Source organism: Limulus polyphemus, unplaced genomic scaffold, assembly GCF_000517525.1.
Source record: "Limulus polyphemus unplaced genomic scaffold, Limulus_polyphemus-2.1.2 Scaffold916, whole genome shotgun sequence".
Lineage (NCBI taxonomy): Eukaryota > Metazoa > Arthropoda > Merostomata > Xiphosura > Limulidae > Limulus > Limulus polyphemus.
The window spans coordinates 300,474-313,369 of NW_013666526.1; the positions used below are offsets into that span (position 1 = coordinate 300,474).

The 12,896-nt window shown below is 36.7% G+C and overlaps 1 protein-coding gene across 1 annotated transcript in view; it reads left to right on the plus strand.

Moving 5' to 3' along the window:
* The first annotated feature begins 3,571 nt into the window (after nucleotides 1-3,571).
* Nucleotides 3,572-12,896, plus strand: part of LOC111086201 (dipeptidyl aminopeptidase-like protein 6) — an 85,971-nt gene continuing 76,646 nt past the window's right edge. The window contains exon 1 of the mRNA XM_022388076.1: nucleotides 3,572-3,927. Within this exon, the coding sequence (XP_022243784.1) occupies nucleotides 3,802-3,927 (126 nt within the window). The 5' untranslated portion in view covers nucleotides 3,572-3,801. The remainder of the gene's footprint in view (nucleotides 3,928-12,896) is intronic.

A 12,896-nucleotide genomic window follows, 5' to 3' on the forward strand; every position in this document is an offset into this window, starting at 1 on the left:
CACGGTGGCTAACATTATGTTATTAATAGATACTCACTGTGGTCCAAGGTGGCTAACATTATGTTATTAATAGATACTCACTGTGGTCCAAGGTGGCTAACATTATCTTATTCTAGTCACCTTCATCCTTTATTCTTTATTAGGTGTTATTTTCTGCCTCGGGGAAAATAACATTCTGTATCTTAAAGCTGGGTTGAACTAGTAAGAAATGGAATATCCCTTGCTGGCTAAACTTCGATGTCAGTTAGATTTGATAGCTGGCCAATCAGAGACGTTGATAGGCACTTGCACACGGAGCTCATACCCAATTCTATTTTACAGTGCCCCGAATCCCCAGTTAGTGTCTTGAAAAATCAGAATAGAAAACCATGATCGATATCACTGAAACGCCGAAAATTTCTGCGCCTATGGACCCGAGTCCCGATTCTTTTTAAGCACCTAGGGACGCTTCTGTGGTTAATGCTCTCAGAGAAAAAGGTTACGGGGTGACGCCGATTGTTGGACAAAGTAATGCTCGAAAAACAGGTACACTTTCTTTATCCAGCTCTCTCCGAAAGCTCTTCCAGTGAAGACCTGTCTTCCTGTTCAGGATAGCGATATTCCAACTTAAGAGTAAAAAGATTACAACGATGAACACTAGTTAGGAATAAAGTAGTATATATTGTAATCTACGAGTTTTATTTTTTGTTTAAATAAAGATTCTGATTTTTTACTTAAAACATGCCCAGCCTATTTATTTACACGTCTAAAAGAACACTCAGTTAAAGTATCACAAACACAAGAACTCTCGTAATGTCTCGTGGGTGAACTACAGTTACCACACCCGCACTTTACGGTCAAATAGTGACGGTCAAATCTCACTATTCGATTATGGTAGTCTAAAGGTCGATAATTCATGGGTGCTATTGACTAGCTGCCTTACGCCTAGTCTATCAGTTCAAAGTTAGGGACTGTTAGCGTAAATAGCTCTTGTGTAACTTTGCGAGGGTATCAGAAACAAACAAACTTCACAAAATACAGGAAGGTGTCTTTTTCGACTCTAGCCCATGGATTGACTTAGTGGTAGAGTTCTGGACTTCTACGCTGGAGAGTCCGAATAAATCCGTGAGGTGCAACAGAATAATCTCAGCACTTTAAAGTTTTAGGTGTGTTATGAGAGTAACAGTCAATCGTGGACAGTGGGTGGTAGGATGTTGCTGACTTATTCTCCTCCCTTGGTTCACAAATGTTGACGAGGATTGTGATTATGAATACGATTTCCAGGTTCATTCCAAGAATGCTAAGTCCAATTGAGATCCGATGATTTTGTTAGTCAATGAACCGATGATTGTACTAGTCAATGAACTAGTTACGCTTTTCGAAATAGTTTCAGACAGTACGAGTTTGAGATGTTATTGTATTATGAGCATGGAAAAACCCCTTCCCGTCAGAATTGTGAAGTGTACATGGTCAACAACATTCAGACATATCCTTGGTGCTATTTGCTCTTCTTAGAAATTGAAGCAGAGCGTTTCACTTGCCATAAAACCACTTGTACTACTAGATCAACTGAAGTAATGTGTCATGTCTCATCGGAGGGGAGTTCGCCATACTTTTGCTTTGATCTTAGTACAAAAAAACGGTAAAACGCAACTCACTTGTCTACATCACGCACTTTTGTCCTCATCAGAGTTAAGCGATCTACAGATATGTGTTTGTTTGTTTGTAGTTATGCACAAAGCTACGCAATGGGCTATCTGTGTTCTGCCCACCACGGGTATCAAAACCCGGTTTCTAGAGTTGTAAGTCCGCAGACTTACCGCTGTGCCACTGGGGGGGCACTGATATGTGAGTGTGGGTCATCCTAATATAGTGAACATTCAGTTTAAAAAAGATTATCAACAACTCTATAACCGAAAATCAATCGAAAAGAAAACGTTTTAAAAGGGAATTATCTTTATGATTTTCAATAATTTAGTTCTCTGTATTTATAGGTAAGCATAACTCGCAATTATTTTAATAAGGGATTAATTGAAGCTAGGTTAGGATTTGTATAATAAGAAGAAATACAAACTTAGAAATTACAAGTACCCAACATATTTCCACTCGTTTCGAAAATTAACTGATAACTGTGTACACTCGTGAATTCAAATAACTCCCAAACTATTAATCTTTCTGATGTAATATGATTGTTGTAAGCAAATCATTTCATGAAACTGTGTAAAACGATATATTTATTACATATACACACACGTTACGAGACGCTTTACGAGGGTTAGGTTATGTCTATAAAGATCAATACATGAGACTTGGACGTGTTCTTCTATGAAATATTTACTACTAAGTAATAACTATTAGAAAATACTAATAAAAATACGGTTTAGCTATAAAATAGGCAAATGTTTACAAAATTAGTTTATCACACTTCTAGTCTATACCTTAAAATTATGGTTTTAAACTTTTTTATCACACACACATATATATGTATAGAGCGTTTTTCTCTCTCCGTGTAAAGCTACGTAAGACGCGTACTGAAGATCACAATCTTTTCATGTGATAGATACTTGAAGATAGTGTAATTTGAATCTTGTTTTTGATTCGTTTCGAATAAGAAACGGTTCACTAAGTACCTTACCGAGCGTAGTTTATCAAGTGCTACATCTGAATCTGGTTATCAAGTGCTACTTCTGAATCTGGTTATCAAGTGCTACTTCTGAATATGATTATTAAGTGCTACTTCTGAGTCTGGTTATTAAGTGCTTCTTCTGATTCTGGTTATCAAGTGTTACTTCTGAATGTGATTATTAAGTGCTACTTGTGAGTCTAGTTATTAAGTGTTTCTTCTGAATCTGGTTATTAAGTGCTACTTCTGAATCTGGTTATTAAGTGTTACTTCTGAGTCTGGTTATTAAGTGCTACTTCTGAGTCTGATAGGGAAGCGCTACTTCTTCTGGTTGCTAATTTCTCTTTCTGAGTTTGGTTGCTAAGTGTTACACATATAAGTCTGATTACTAAGCGCTACTTCGTAGTCTGGTTGCTAATTTTTAAGTCTGGTTACAAAGTACTACACTAGAGTATGATCGTGAAATAATACTTCTAAATCTGGTTTACAGTGCTAGATGAGATTATAGGCACTAAACACAACTCCTGATTCTGGTGACCAAATGCTACTTCTTAGTCTGATTATTAAGTACTAATTTCAGTCTGGTTTATAGGTTATTTTATTACATTACATGGTTTTTACATTATTTATGAGTATAACAACTACAAAGGTGGTTTGTAGCGAAATATAAGAGACATTGTTCAAATGCTGCACTTGTTGGGAGTAGGAGTAAAAATAAAGGTTAATCGTAGTTCGGATATATTCAATGTAGAGATCGTACTGCAGTCTTCGTGATGGTTTACGTACAATATGTGTATAGATGTAATAAAAAAGAAACACTATACGATATTCGCAGCTTTCAATATTTGAAAAACACCTATGAGAAGTTCACTCGTCATTTTTTCAGCACGTTCCATGTGTCTACGATTTTCGGTTGAGATCGGTCACGACGCGGGTCAAGGCAGTCCCGAGTTTCGCAGTGCATGCTGCACTGTCCTCTGGCTTGGTTGGAAGGCAGCTGCACTGCAGAACTCCCGTTACTTCAAGCTCAGCACACGCTGCACACGGTCCACGCCCCGGTAGCTAGCTTATAGCAAACAGGGTCAAGAAGTCGACAAGATGAGCTATAGTGGACGGTCATCCAAGCTTTACAGTGGCCATTCTATAAACGTCCAGTGACCGTTCGTTTGAACTACTGATACCCTAGTTTTTAACTTACAATGAATTACAGTGGTACAGGGATAACCCCAGCTCCACCTAGGGGAGGGTTAAGGTCAGGAATGAGATCTCACAAGCAAAGTCAGCATGATAAAAAAGACGACAGTCCTTTGACTGACCAGTTCGTGGTAAGTTCCTTTAAGTTTGTGCAATGGGATGTTTCTATTTAATTTGAACTAGAAATATAATGCACTTTGAAGCATATGAGATTATTTACCGTAGAGGTAGGTTTGATATTAGTTAATTTTATTAACACAAGTTAATGAGTTAATTTTATCAACACATGTTAATCAGTTATTTAATTAACACAAGTTAATCAGTTAATTTTATTAACACAAGTTTATCAGTTATTTTATTAACACAAGTTATCAAATATATTAATGTTACTGGATATAAATATATATTACTGTATGTATGTATATATATATATATGTTTATTATCAGTTTAATATCAGTCATGCTGTTAGAGATTAGCTGGCTCTACAGAACGGTATGTCTTGTTTCAAATAATTGGACAACCAATAAAGGAAGGTCGTGAGTTTGACATCATAACAAATGATGCTACTTTGTGTTATGAGCCTCGACTGTGATAAACAAAAAATGCGGGATCGGTACTGTTTTACATCTTGTCTTCTTTATTATCTCGTATCTTTTCATTTTATTTGGTCTTGAAAACTGACTAGACTGTTTTAATTACCGAACATCTTAAAAAAATGCAGTTTTGAAACGAGTTCTTTTCCCTTAAAAAAGTTCGAGCTGAGCACTTAACTGTGCGAGATCTGGTGAGAAGAATATCGAACGATGTCATCCTTGTAAACTTTAAGACTAAATAATCTTCTAAAGCGGAACATCCCAATTTAGTCACAAAAATGTGTTCACTAATAGATTACAATAGTGATTTTTAATTTCAGTGGTTTAAAACATAAAAGACCAACATTAAATCACAGACCAAATCGTTTTCAGTGTTAAGCTCTAGTAGAAACATATGTAACTTTGATATCATATATATATGAATAAATGGTACTGTAATATAACACCCATTATGTGAATAGATTATACTGTAGTATAACATCTTGTATATAAATAGAGGGTATAATATTATGACATACTGTATATGAATGGAGGGTACTGTAGTATAACATACTGTGAAATAATAAAGTATACAGAGGTATGACATACTGTATATAAATAGATGGTACTGTAGTATGACATCCTCTATACAAATAGTTGGTTCCTAGCTACGGCTTTGACTGTGCTATCGAAAATCTCTGTAAAAACACATCGTTAAACACGTTTTTAGATACATATATATTTTTTTCAAATTTCATCATTAGACAAAACGTTTCGTTTCGTTAAATTAAGTGCCAGTAGGGTTGTCGGTTTGGTTTGAGAACCGCAATATTAGGTTTGTCCATTCTTTCTGTCGTTTGTAATTTTGTTCAGTCACCTTTTTTATATTTCAGTGGTTTGGTTTGTTTTGAATTTCGCGCAAAGCTACACGAGGGCTATCTGCGCTAGCCGTCCCTAATTTAGCAGTGTAAGACTAGAGGGAAGGCAGCTAGTCATCACCACCCACCGCCAACTCTTGGGCTACTCTTTTACCAACGAATAGTGGGATTGACCGTCACTATATAACGCCCCCACGGCTGAAAGGATGAGCATGTTTGGTGTGACGGGGATTCATATTTCAGTGTTGTCGCTTATGATGACAGTTGACAACATGACAAAAGTTCCCGGCAGTAATGTTGCAGTGAACAGAGCACATTTATCTTACTATGTAGCTTTGCACCAAAACAACCAAATTACCATCCCATTGTTTTGATTTGCACAAGACATTGATTGACGTTATACCAGCCAATGAGTAATTTCCTCTTTTAAGCTAGGACCAGTCAGGTTTGTATCTAGGATAGGATTCAGTTCATGATCCCCACTTAATTTGCGAATCCACCGAATCTGCTCAGTAACAATAAATTCGCAATGGTCTGGGAAAACTTCGAGAGGAAATTTGGTATTACTTTTTATATGGGAGAATTCACAGTGTGAAGACCCATAAGCTCTTCCACTTTCATTCCCTGTTTTACAATACAGTACATTCTTAGGGGTGTAGGAGGCAAATTAAAACTGGGAGGGCACACGATTTCTTTGACTAAGCGAAGGGAGGGAATGTGCCCCACAGGAGCATCCATTACGGCTGAGGTCAAGGGCTAGCCTTAGAGCCCTGGAAGCTCTTTGGTTCTGAATTAAATTTTATGCACTCTTCTACTTTTCCTGAGAGTAAGTTTCCTAATTTTGATGCATTCTTATTGGGACAGATTGAAAAGTGGGGGGGGGGGGAGTTCCCCGGCCTCCTAAGCCTCCCATTCTTCTGATATCATAATCCCGTTATATATCAGCCAATGAAACGAATCACTTCACCATCGCAATCATCACTAAAACAGTTAGGAACATGATAACCCAAGCTCCGAGACCAAATAGAAACCATCCTCACTGAAAAAGATACACAGAGGTTATGTGCTAATTTAACCGCTCTCTTTAATATAGCCTCCTAGTGGCACAGCGGCATGTCTGCGGACTTACAGCGCTAAAAACCGGGTTTCGATACCTGTGGTGAGCAGAGCACAGATAGCCCTTTGTGTAGCTTTGTGCTTAACTACAAACAAACAAACTCTTTAATAAATCGCTAAAATCAGGCTAGTTATTAGCTGCTGACCAATAAGCCATGCGAGTTTCATCGGGCAGAAACAATAACCACAAATAGATTAACGAATTTTTGTAACTTATTCAAAAACTACCAGAAGTAAGAAATGGGTTCAGAAAATTTAGTCAAACTTCCACTCACCTTATTAGGCTTAAAGAAACAATTACTCAAAACTTTAACAATTATAAATGTATAATAGCCTATTTTCTTGATAAAGTATGTCATAATGGTCTAACGTTCCAAACGTCACAAGTGGATTTCCCAAGGGTTACTCTCCGTTGACTTCACAACTTCTTAGACGAGAGGAAAGTGGAAGGCATTTACTCCGGGTATTTAGCCCCTGAGACAAGTGCCCCACATTTAGCCCTATTTTAATTGTCGTGTAATCATGTCAGTTATAAATAAAACTATCGTATTGCATCTCGATTCACGGACGACTTGGCTATTTGGAAGAACTGCTCACATAGAACTTTAGCTTTCAATAATCTTCAACCTAATTTAAAACAAATAGGAGAGTGGTGAACAAGTGGTGCATCAAAATAAATTCACACACACACACACAAAACAAAACAAAACACAGGTGTTTTTCTTCATCTAATCATGACAAATCAGTAAACATCCGCCAAAATTTCACCTATATAGAACCCTGCTCCAGATAGCCGGATAAGACTCATCAATACCATTAACATTAACATTTGGAGTAAACCAAATGAGTTAAAAAGTGTATCTTGCAATAGCAGAAGTACATCAGCAGCGAATGTTCTCAAAACGTCTAAAATTAATATCAGATCTATAACAGAGTACACTTGTCTAGTCTGGCGAACAAAAATCAGCATTATGTCCAGATTTCTGTCTACATATATAGATATCAATGAAGTTTATATATAATTATACAAACCTCCCTATTTTGCCTGATAATGTATCAAAAAATTTCAACAAAAAACATATTTTAAGTGATCAGAATGACTTCATTATTCATGGTTAAGTACCTCTCCTCTATCAGTATCTTTTCTAGTTATGTATCTAAGGCCAACTAATGCTAGGTAACATCAAGTTCAGAGTATTGTTTGCGTTGCTGTTGGTCTAAGTATCGAAACAAGTATAGGTGGAATTTTGATAAAAAGTGATGTTAGTAGCAATATAATCCATGGACGTGGTTACTAAGGGCTGTCTAGTTAAAAAATATGCCGACAGACTTTAGTAGTTTTTCACTCTTATTGCCCATTGGCAGCATGGTAGTATTCTTCAGTAGTCCTCAGCTTCCTCCCTACATCATGGTAAAGTTGCATCTGACCATTACAAGTCATCCATCAGTCTGTTAGACAGTACAGAAAGAGAAATTGGACTTGAAATCCGTCCAATCTCATTTTTAATTATTCCAGAAATACAAGTTTCACTAAATTAAATTGAGAAACTTCTGTAGTGTTAAGCTTTCTTTAACTTTCTAAAATCGTTTTAACGAGGAAAACTGCGGTTTGAGCTGAATAATTACCATATATGTTGAGTATATATGTATGTATGTTGTTGTTGTTTTATCATGTAACGGTCATGATACTTCAGAAGGTTTTATTTATTACTTTGCCTTTCAGCAAAATTCACCCTCAATGCCATAACGAGGTATGCTGTCAATGTCGTTTAGGTGGTCAAGTTACCCTGTTACATGTGCCGTCAATGTCGTTTAGGTGGTTTAGTTACTCTGTTACATGTGCCGTCAATGTCGTTTAGGTGGTCAAGTCACCCTGTTACATGTGCCGTCAATGTCGTTTAGGTGGTCAAATTACCCTGTTACATGAACCGTCAATGTCGTTTAGGTGGTTTAGTTATTCTGTTACGTGTGCCGTCAATGTCGTCTTGGTGGTTGAGTTATCCCGATACGGGTGTGCCATCAATGTCGTTTTGATGGTTGAGTTACCCTGTTACGTGTGCCGTCAATGTCGTTTAGGTGGTCTAGTTACCCTGTTACGTGTTCCGTCAATGTCGTTTAGATGGTTGAGTTACCCTCTTATGTGTGCTGTCAATGTCGCTCAGATGGTTGAGTTACCATGTAACGTAACGTGTGCCTTCAATATCGTTTAGGCTGTTAACATGTAACGCATTCTTCACTGAATTCTTTTGCGTGCAGTTTTTTTTTATCAAGAGCTTTAATTCATGGATAGTCTCGGGTTTCAAATGCTCGAAAAGCTTTCTATTAGATCTGATACAAAGATTATTAGTTTTATTATATGTTTCTTAAAACATAACATTTCTTTAGCTTCTTTTTAGAAAATCCGTTTCAGGAAACAGGGGATATAACGAAACGCTTGATTTTATACAGGAAAATGCCCTGTGTAATATATTTCGAGTTGGATAAAAGCAATTTATCTAACTGTTACTCAACTATGTGAAAATATTCAAGAGATTGTGACCTGTCCCCATTCTTTGGTGAAACATGCGTTAGACATAGAACTAGTGCTCATACAGCTGTAGTCCAAAAGTGGGTGGTCTAATAGAGAAGATCACAAACTGGGGGTCGTAGGAAAATTTCAGGGAGGCCATAAAATTATTGAACAAAATAAAATTGCATATGAAAATCAAAGCTGACGAGGTTAAATCGATATATAAAGTTTTGGTGGGTCTTGTGCTGAGAAAGCTTGGAAACCCCTGTTCTAATATATACTGTATAAGTGTAAGATGTTGTGGAAGGGTTACGACCTGTAATAATAGCATTAATTCTGCTCAATTAGGAAATATATTTCCTGATTTGGAAGACTATTACCACAAAGATATCGGTCATGTAAGGAAAGATTATCACAAAAACATCGTATGTTAAAGGAAAATTGATCCCCCAAACCTGAATTATATAGGAAAGGTAACCACAAGGACCTTAATTATAGGAAAGCTCACTATAAGGGTATCGCAAGGAAGATTATTTTAAAGACACTGGTTATGTAATCTGAAGTTATCACAAGGACTTTGTGATAGGCGATCCAAGCTAAAGGTCATCCACATTGATGAGAGAATGGCCAAGTGGATAACTTCAATGAAGAACTTGTCAATGGAAACTCAACCTGTTGAGGAGCATGGAGTTCCTGTCGAGATTACTTTCTGAGGATCATCAATGGGCTCACCCAACCACCTATCTATGAAAACGTCCACCAGCGACAGGACAGCCAGCGACAATATGGGACAAAACTGTTCTATCACTATACCATGGGTCTTGGAAGAACCCCCCCCCCGAAAAAAAAGCTTGGCAAATGGACCCCTTATTGTAGTGTTTTATTTTATTTTTATGTAAGAATTTTTCAGGGGACTTCACAGTCCAAGAAGGGGGCCAGGTTGTAAGTTGTATTATCTTAATGCTGTAATTTCTTTGTCAGCAATAGGGAGCGTTGAGCCGTAAATGATGACGTTAAGATAGGCCTAGAAAGTTCTAAAGATTTAATGTCAAGTGTTCTTGTACATTTGAAGCTAGATTATAATTATGAGATGGTTATAGAAGCCAACATTCACGGGCGAATACATGTCTCCTCCACGCAATTTCAACACGGCCAGTTTTGACACCAGAAAAATCATGCAAAACACGGAAAAATAAAACAAACTCTTTGTATATCACGGCTTGGGACCTGCAAGAAGGTATCTTTATACCTTAATCCCATGTAAGTTAGTTGACCTGCACATGAATAATTCACTAAAACCCCAAACTGTACTTTCCTTGTTGAAAAATTGAGCAAAAGGCAAAAATTCCATTTTTTTATATCTCTGTATGGGACCTGCAAAGAGTATCTTTGTACCAAATCTCACGTAAGTTGGTCGAAATATGGCCAGGAAATGTACCAAAACTCCTAAAATTTTGGGTTTAACATTTTGACCCCACTAAAATGTCAAAATTGGCATATCCCATATTTTTTGTACTTATATGTATGGGACCTGTAAAAAGTATCTTTGTACCCAATTTTCATGTAAATTGGCCGAAATACGGCGGAGTAAAAAAATCCTTAAACTATGCTTTATGTTCCATCTTGATCCTTCTAGAATTACTAAAAATGGGCAAGTCCCCCATTTTTGTTGGTCAATGTGTGAAACCTGTAGAAAAATATCTTTGTACCAAATCCTATATAAATTGGCCAAAATATAGCCGAATAATTGAACAAGCTCCCCAAAATAATGCTTTTTTTGTGAGCTCTGACTCCCTAAAAAGACTCAAGAAAGGTAGATCAGTTTTTTGTAAGTCAATGAGAATTTATATTTGTGCCAATTTTCATCTTGATTGCTGTAAATATAAGTATTGGACCATGGTATAACTCTACCAAGTTTTAAGTCTATCCGCCGAGAAATTCATGAATGACGGTCGGTTGAAAAGCGTTTAGAAGAAGAAAAAGCAATAGAAAAACAGCATGTCTCTCTGCAGAGACAAAGACTGTGTGAGAACTTTTAAAGAAGAGAGTAGAGTGAATCAGTCAATGTGTTAGCTACCACAGTTACTTTATGCAGGTAAGTTGATTTGATTTTACGTTAGTTCTAAATTATTATAGAGGTTTGAAGGTCTTTTCTAACGTAGGCCTACAACAATCTACGAGAGTGTACAAGTGTTTAACCTTTAAGCTTGTAGAAACGTTAAAGGAGTAAATAAAGTAATTCGTTCTCGTCACATGAACTAAACGTTGAAATATTTTCATCAGCTAATTTAAAATAAGCCGCTAATCAAAAACTAACGCTACAACAAAATACAATAATAATGATACAAGGGTCCGCTGGTAACGACATTTTAAAATTATACTTAGGACAGTAAAATACCCAAAGCCGACTCTACTTGGGTGTCAAGGAAAAACCGATATAACCAATATATAGTACAGGAGAGAAACGACAAAACCTTTATATTGTACAAAACAAAACCAATACAACCCATATATAGTATCAAAGCTCTTCACATTCAAGCCTAAATGAATATGGTATGCATAATATACAATAACACTGATATTATATAAAAACTGCATAATTATTAATACAAGCTAGAAGAGAAAGATGACCATACAGAAAATAAACAGTGTTAGAGAGTAGTTGTCTCTTTTGTTGAATTTAAGTATAAAGCTAGTATCTTATGGTTATAGAAACTGGTATTACGTTTGGCTATCAAGTTCCCCTATTATTTTTGAACTGAAAACTGTAGAAAATGGTATTTATTCATAGAAAACTAAAGCCAGCAATTGTGTGATGGGCCTGCTTATCCTATTAGCTGTAGAGAATGGACTCAATCCAATAAGAAGGCTCGTCAAGAAAACCCAACCATCGCATGATGAGCCTACTTATCTCATTAGCTGTAGAGAATGGACTCTATCCAATCAGAAGGCTCGTCAAGAAAACCCAACCATCGCATGATGAGCCTACTTATCTCATTAGCTGTAGAGAATGGACTCTATCCAATCAGAAGGCCCATTGGACAACTCAAACAAACTATCATGTGATGGGCCTACTTATTTCGGTTTCCCGGAAAAGGCTAACACACGGCATTACCATGCGATTACGCTATTTTTGTAACGTCAAGTAATACGAAGTGCGTGCTTATCAAGACTGTCCTTTCATCCCAAAGTCGTCATATTTATTTTTATCTTATTGTGAACTTGTTTCATTTTCAATTTACACCTGAAGAAGGTTTCTTGTAACGCGATATATTTAATTTTTTACAACAACAAAAAAATGTTGCACAAAAGTTTATATATATGCACACAAGTATCCTTAAGTTTGAACTAATGGATCAGTGAGAAGGCGGCTAGTCAACAGGACTCGCCACCAAACTTTTGGTTACTCTTCTCTGAGATTTGATCGTCTTACTGTTAAAGTGCACCTACGGATCCAAGGTGCGGAGCGCGTTTTTGTTGCAACGAATCCTCGGCTTCATAGCACACTAACGATTAGTCCACACCCGGACCAAATTTCATAAAAGGGGACAAATGTTAGGACAACACCTCAGAAATTAGCTTTGATATTTATGATCGTCTTATGTGAAAAAGGAGCCTTTAGAGATACCTAATCTTAAACCATTCCAAAATTAATACAAAAATACTGAACAAAGATTAGGACTAAGGGTGTAGGGTCGCGTAATAAAAAAAAACAGTTTTTCTCAACAGTGATTAGGACTAAGTGCATCAGTTCAAGATATGAAAACATAACCCAGCTTTACTTAACAATGGTTAGAACTAAGGGTGTTGGATCAGATATAATAAAACCAGCTTTCCTCAACAGTGATTAGGACTAAGTGCATCAGTTCAAGATATGAAAACATAACCCAGCTTTACTTAACAATGGTTAGAACTAAGGGTGTTGGATCAGATATAATAAAACCAGCTTTCCTCAACAGTGATTAGGACTAAGGTCGTAGAATCAAGGTATAAAAAATTTCATCAACAATAATTAAACTAAGGG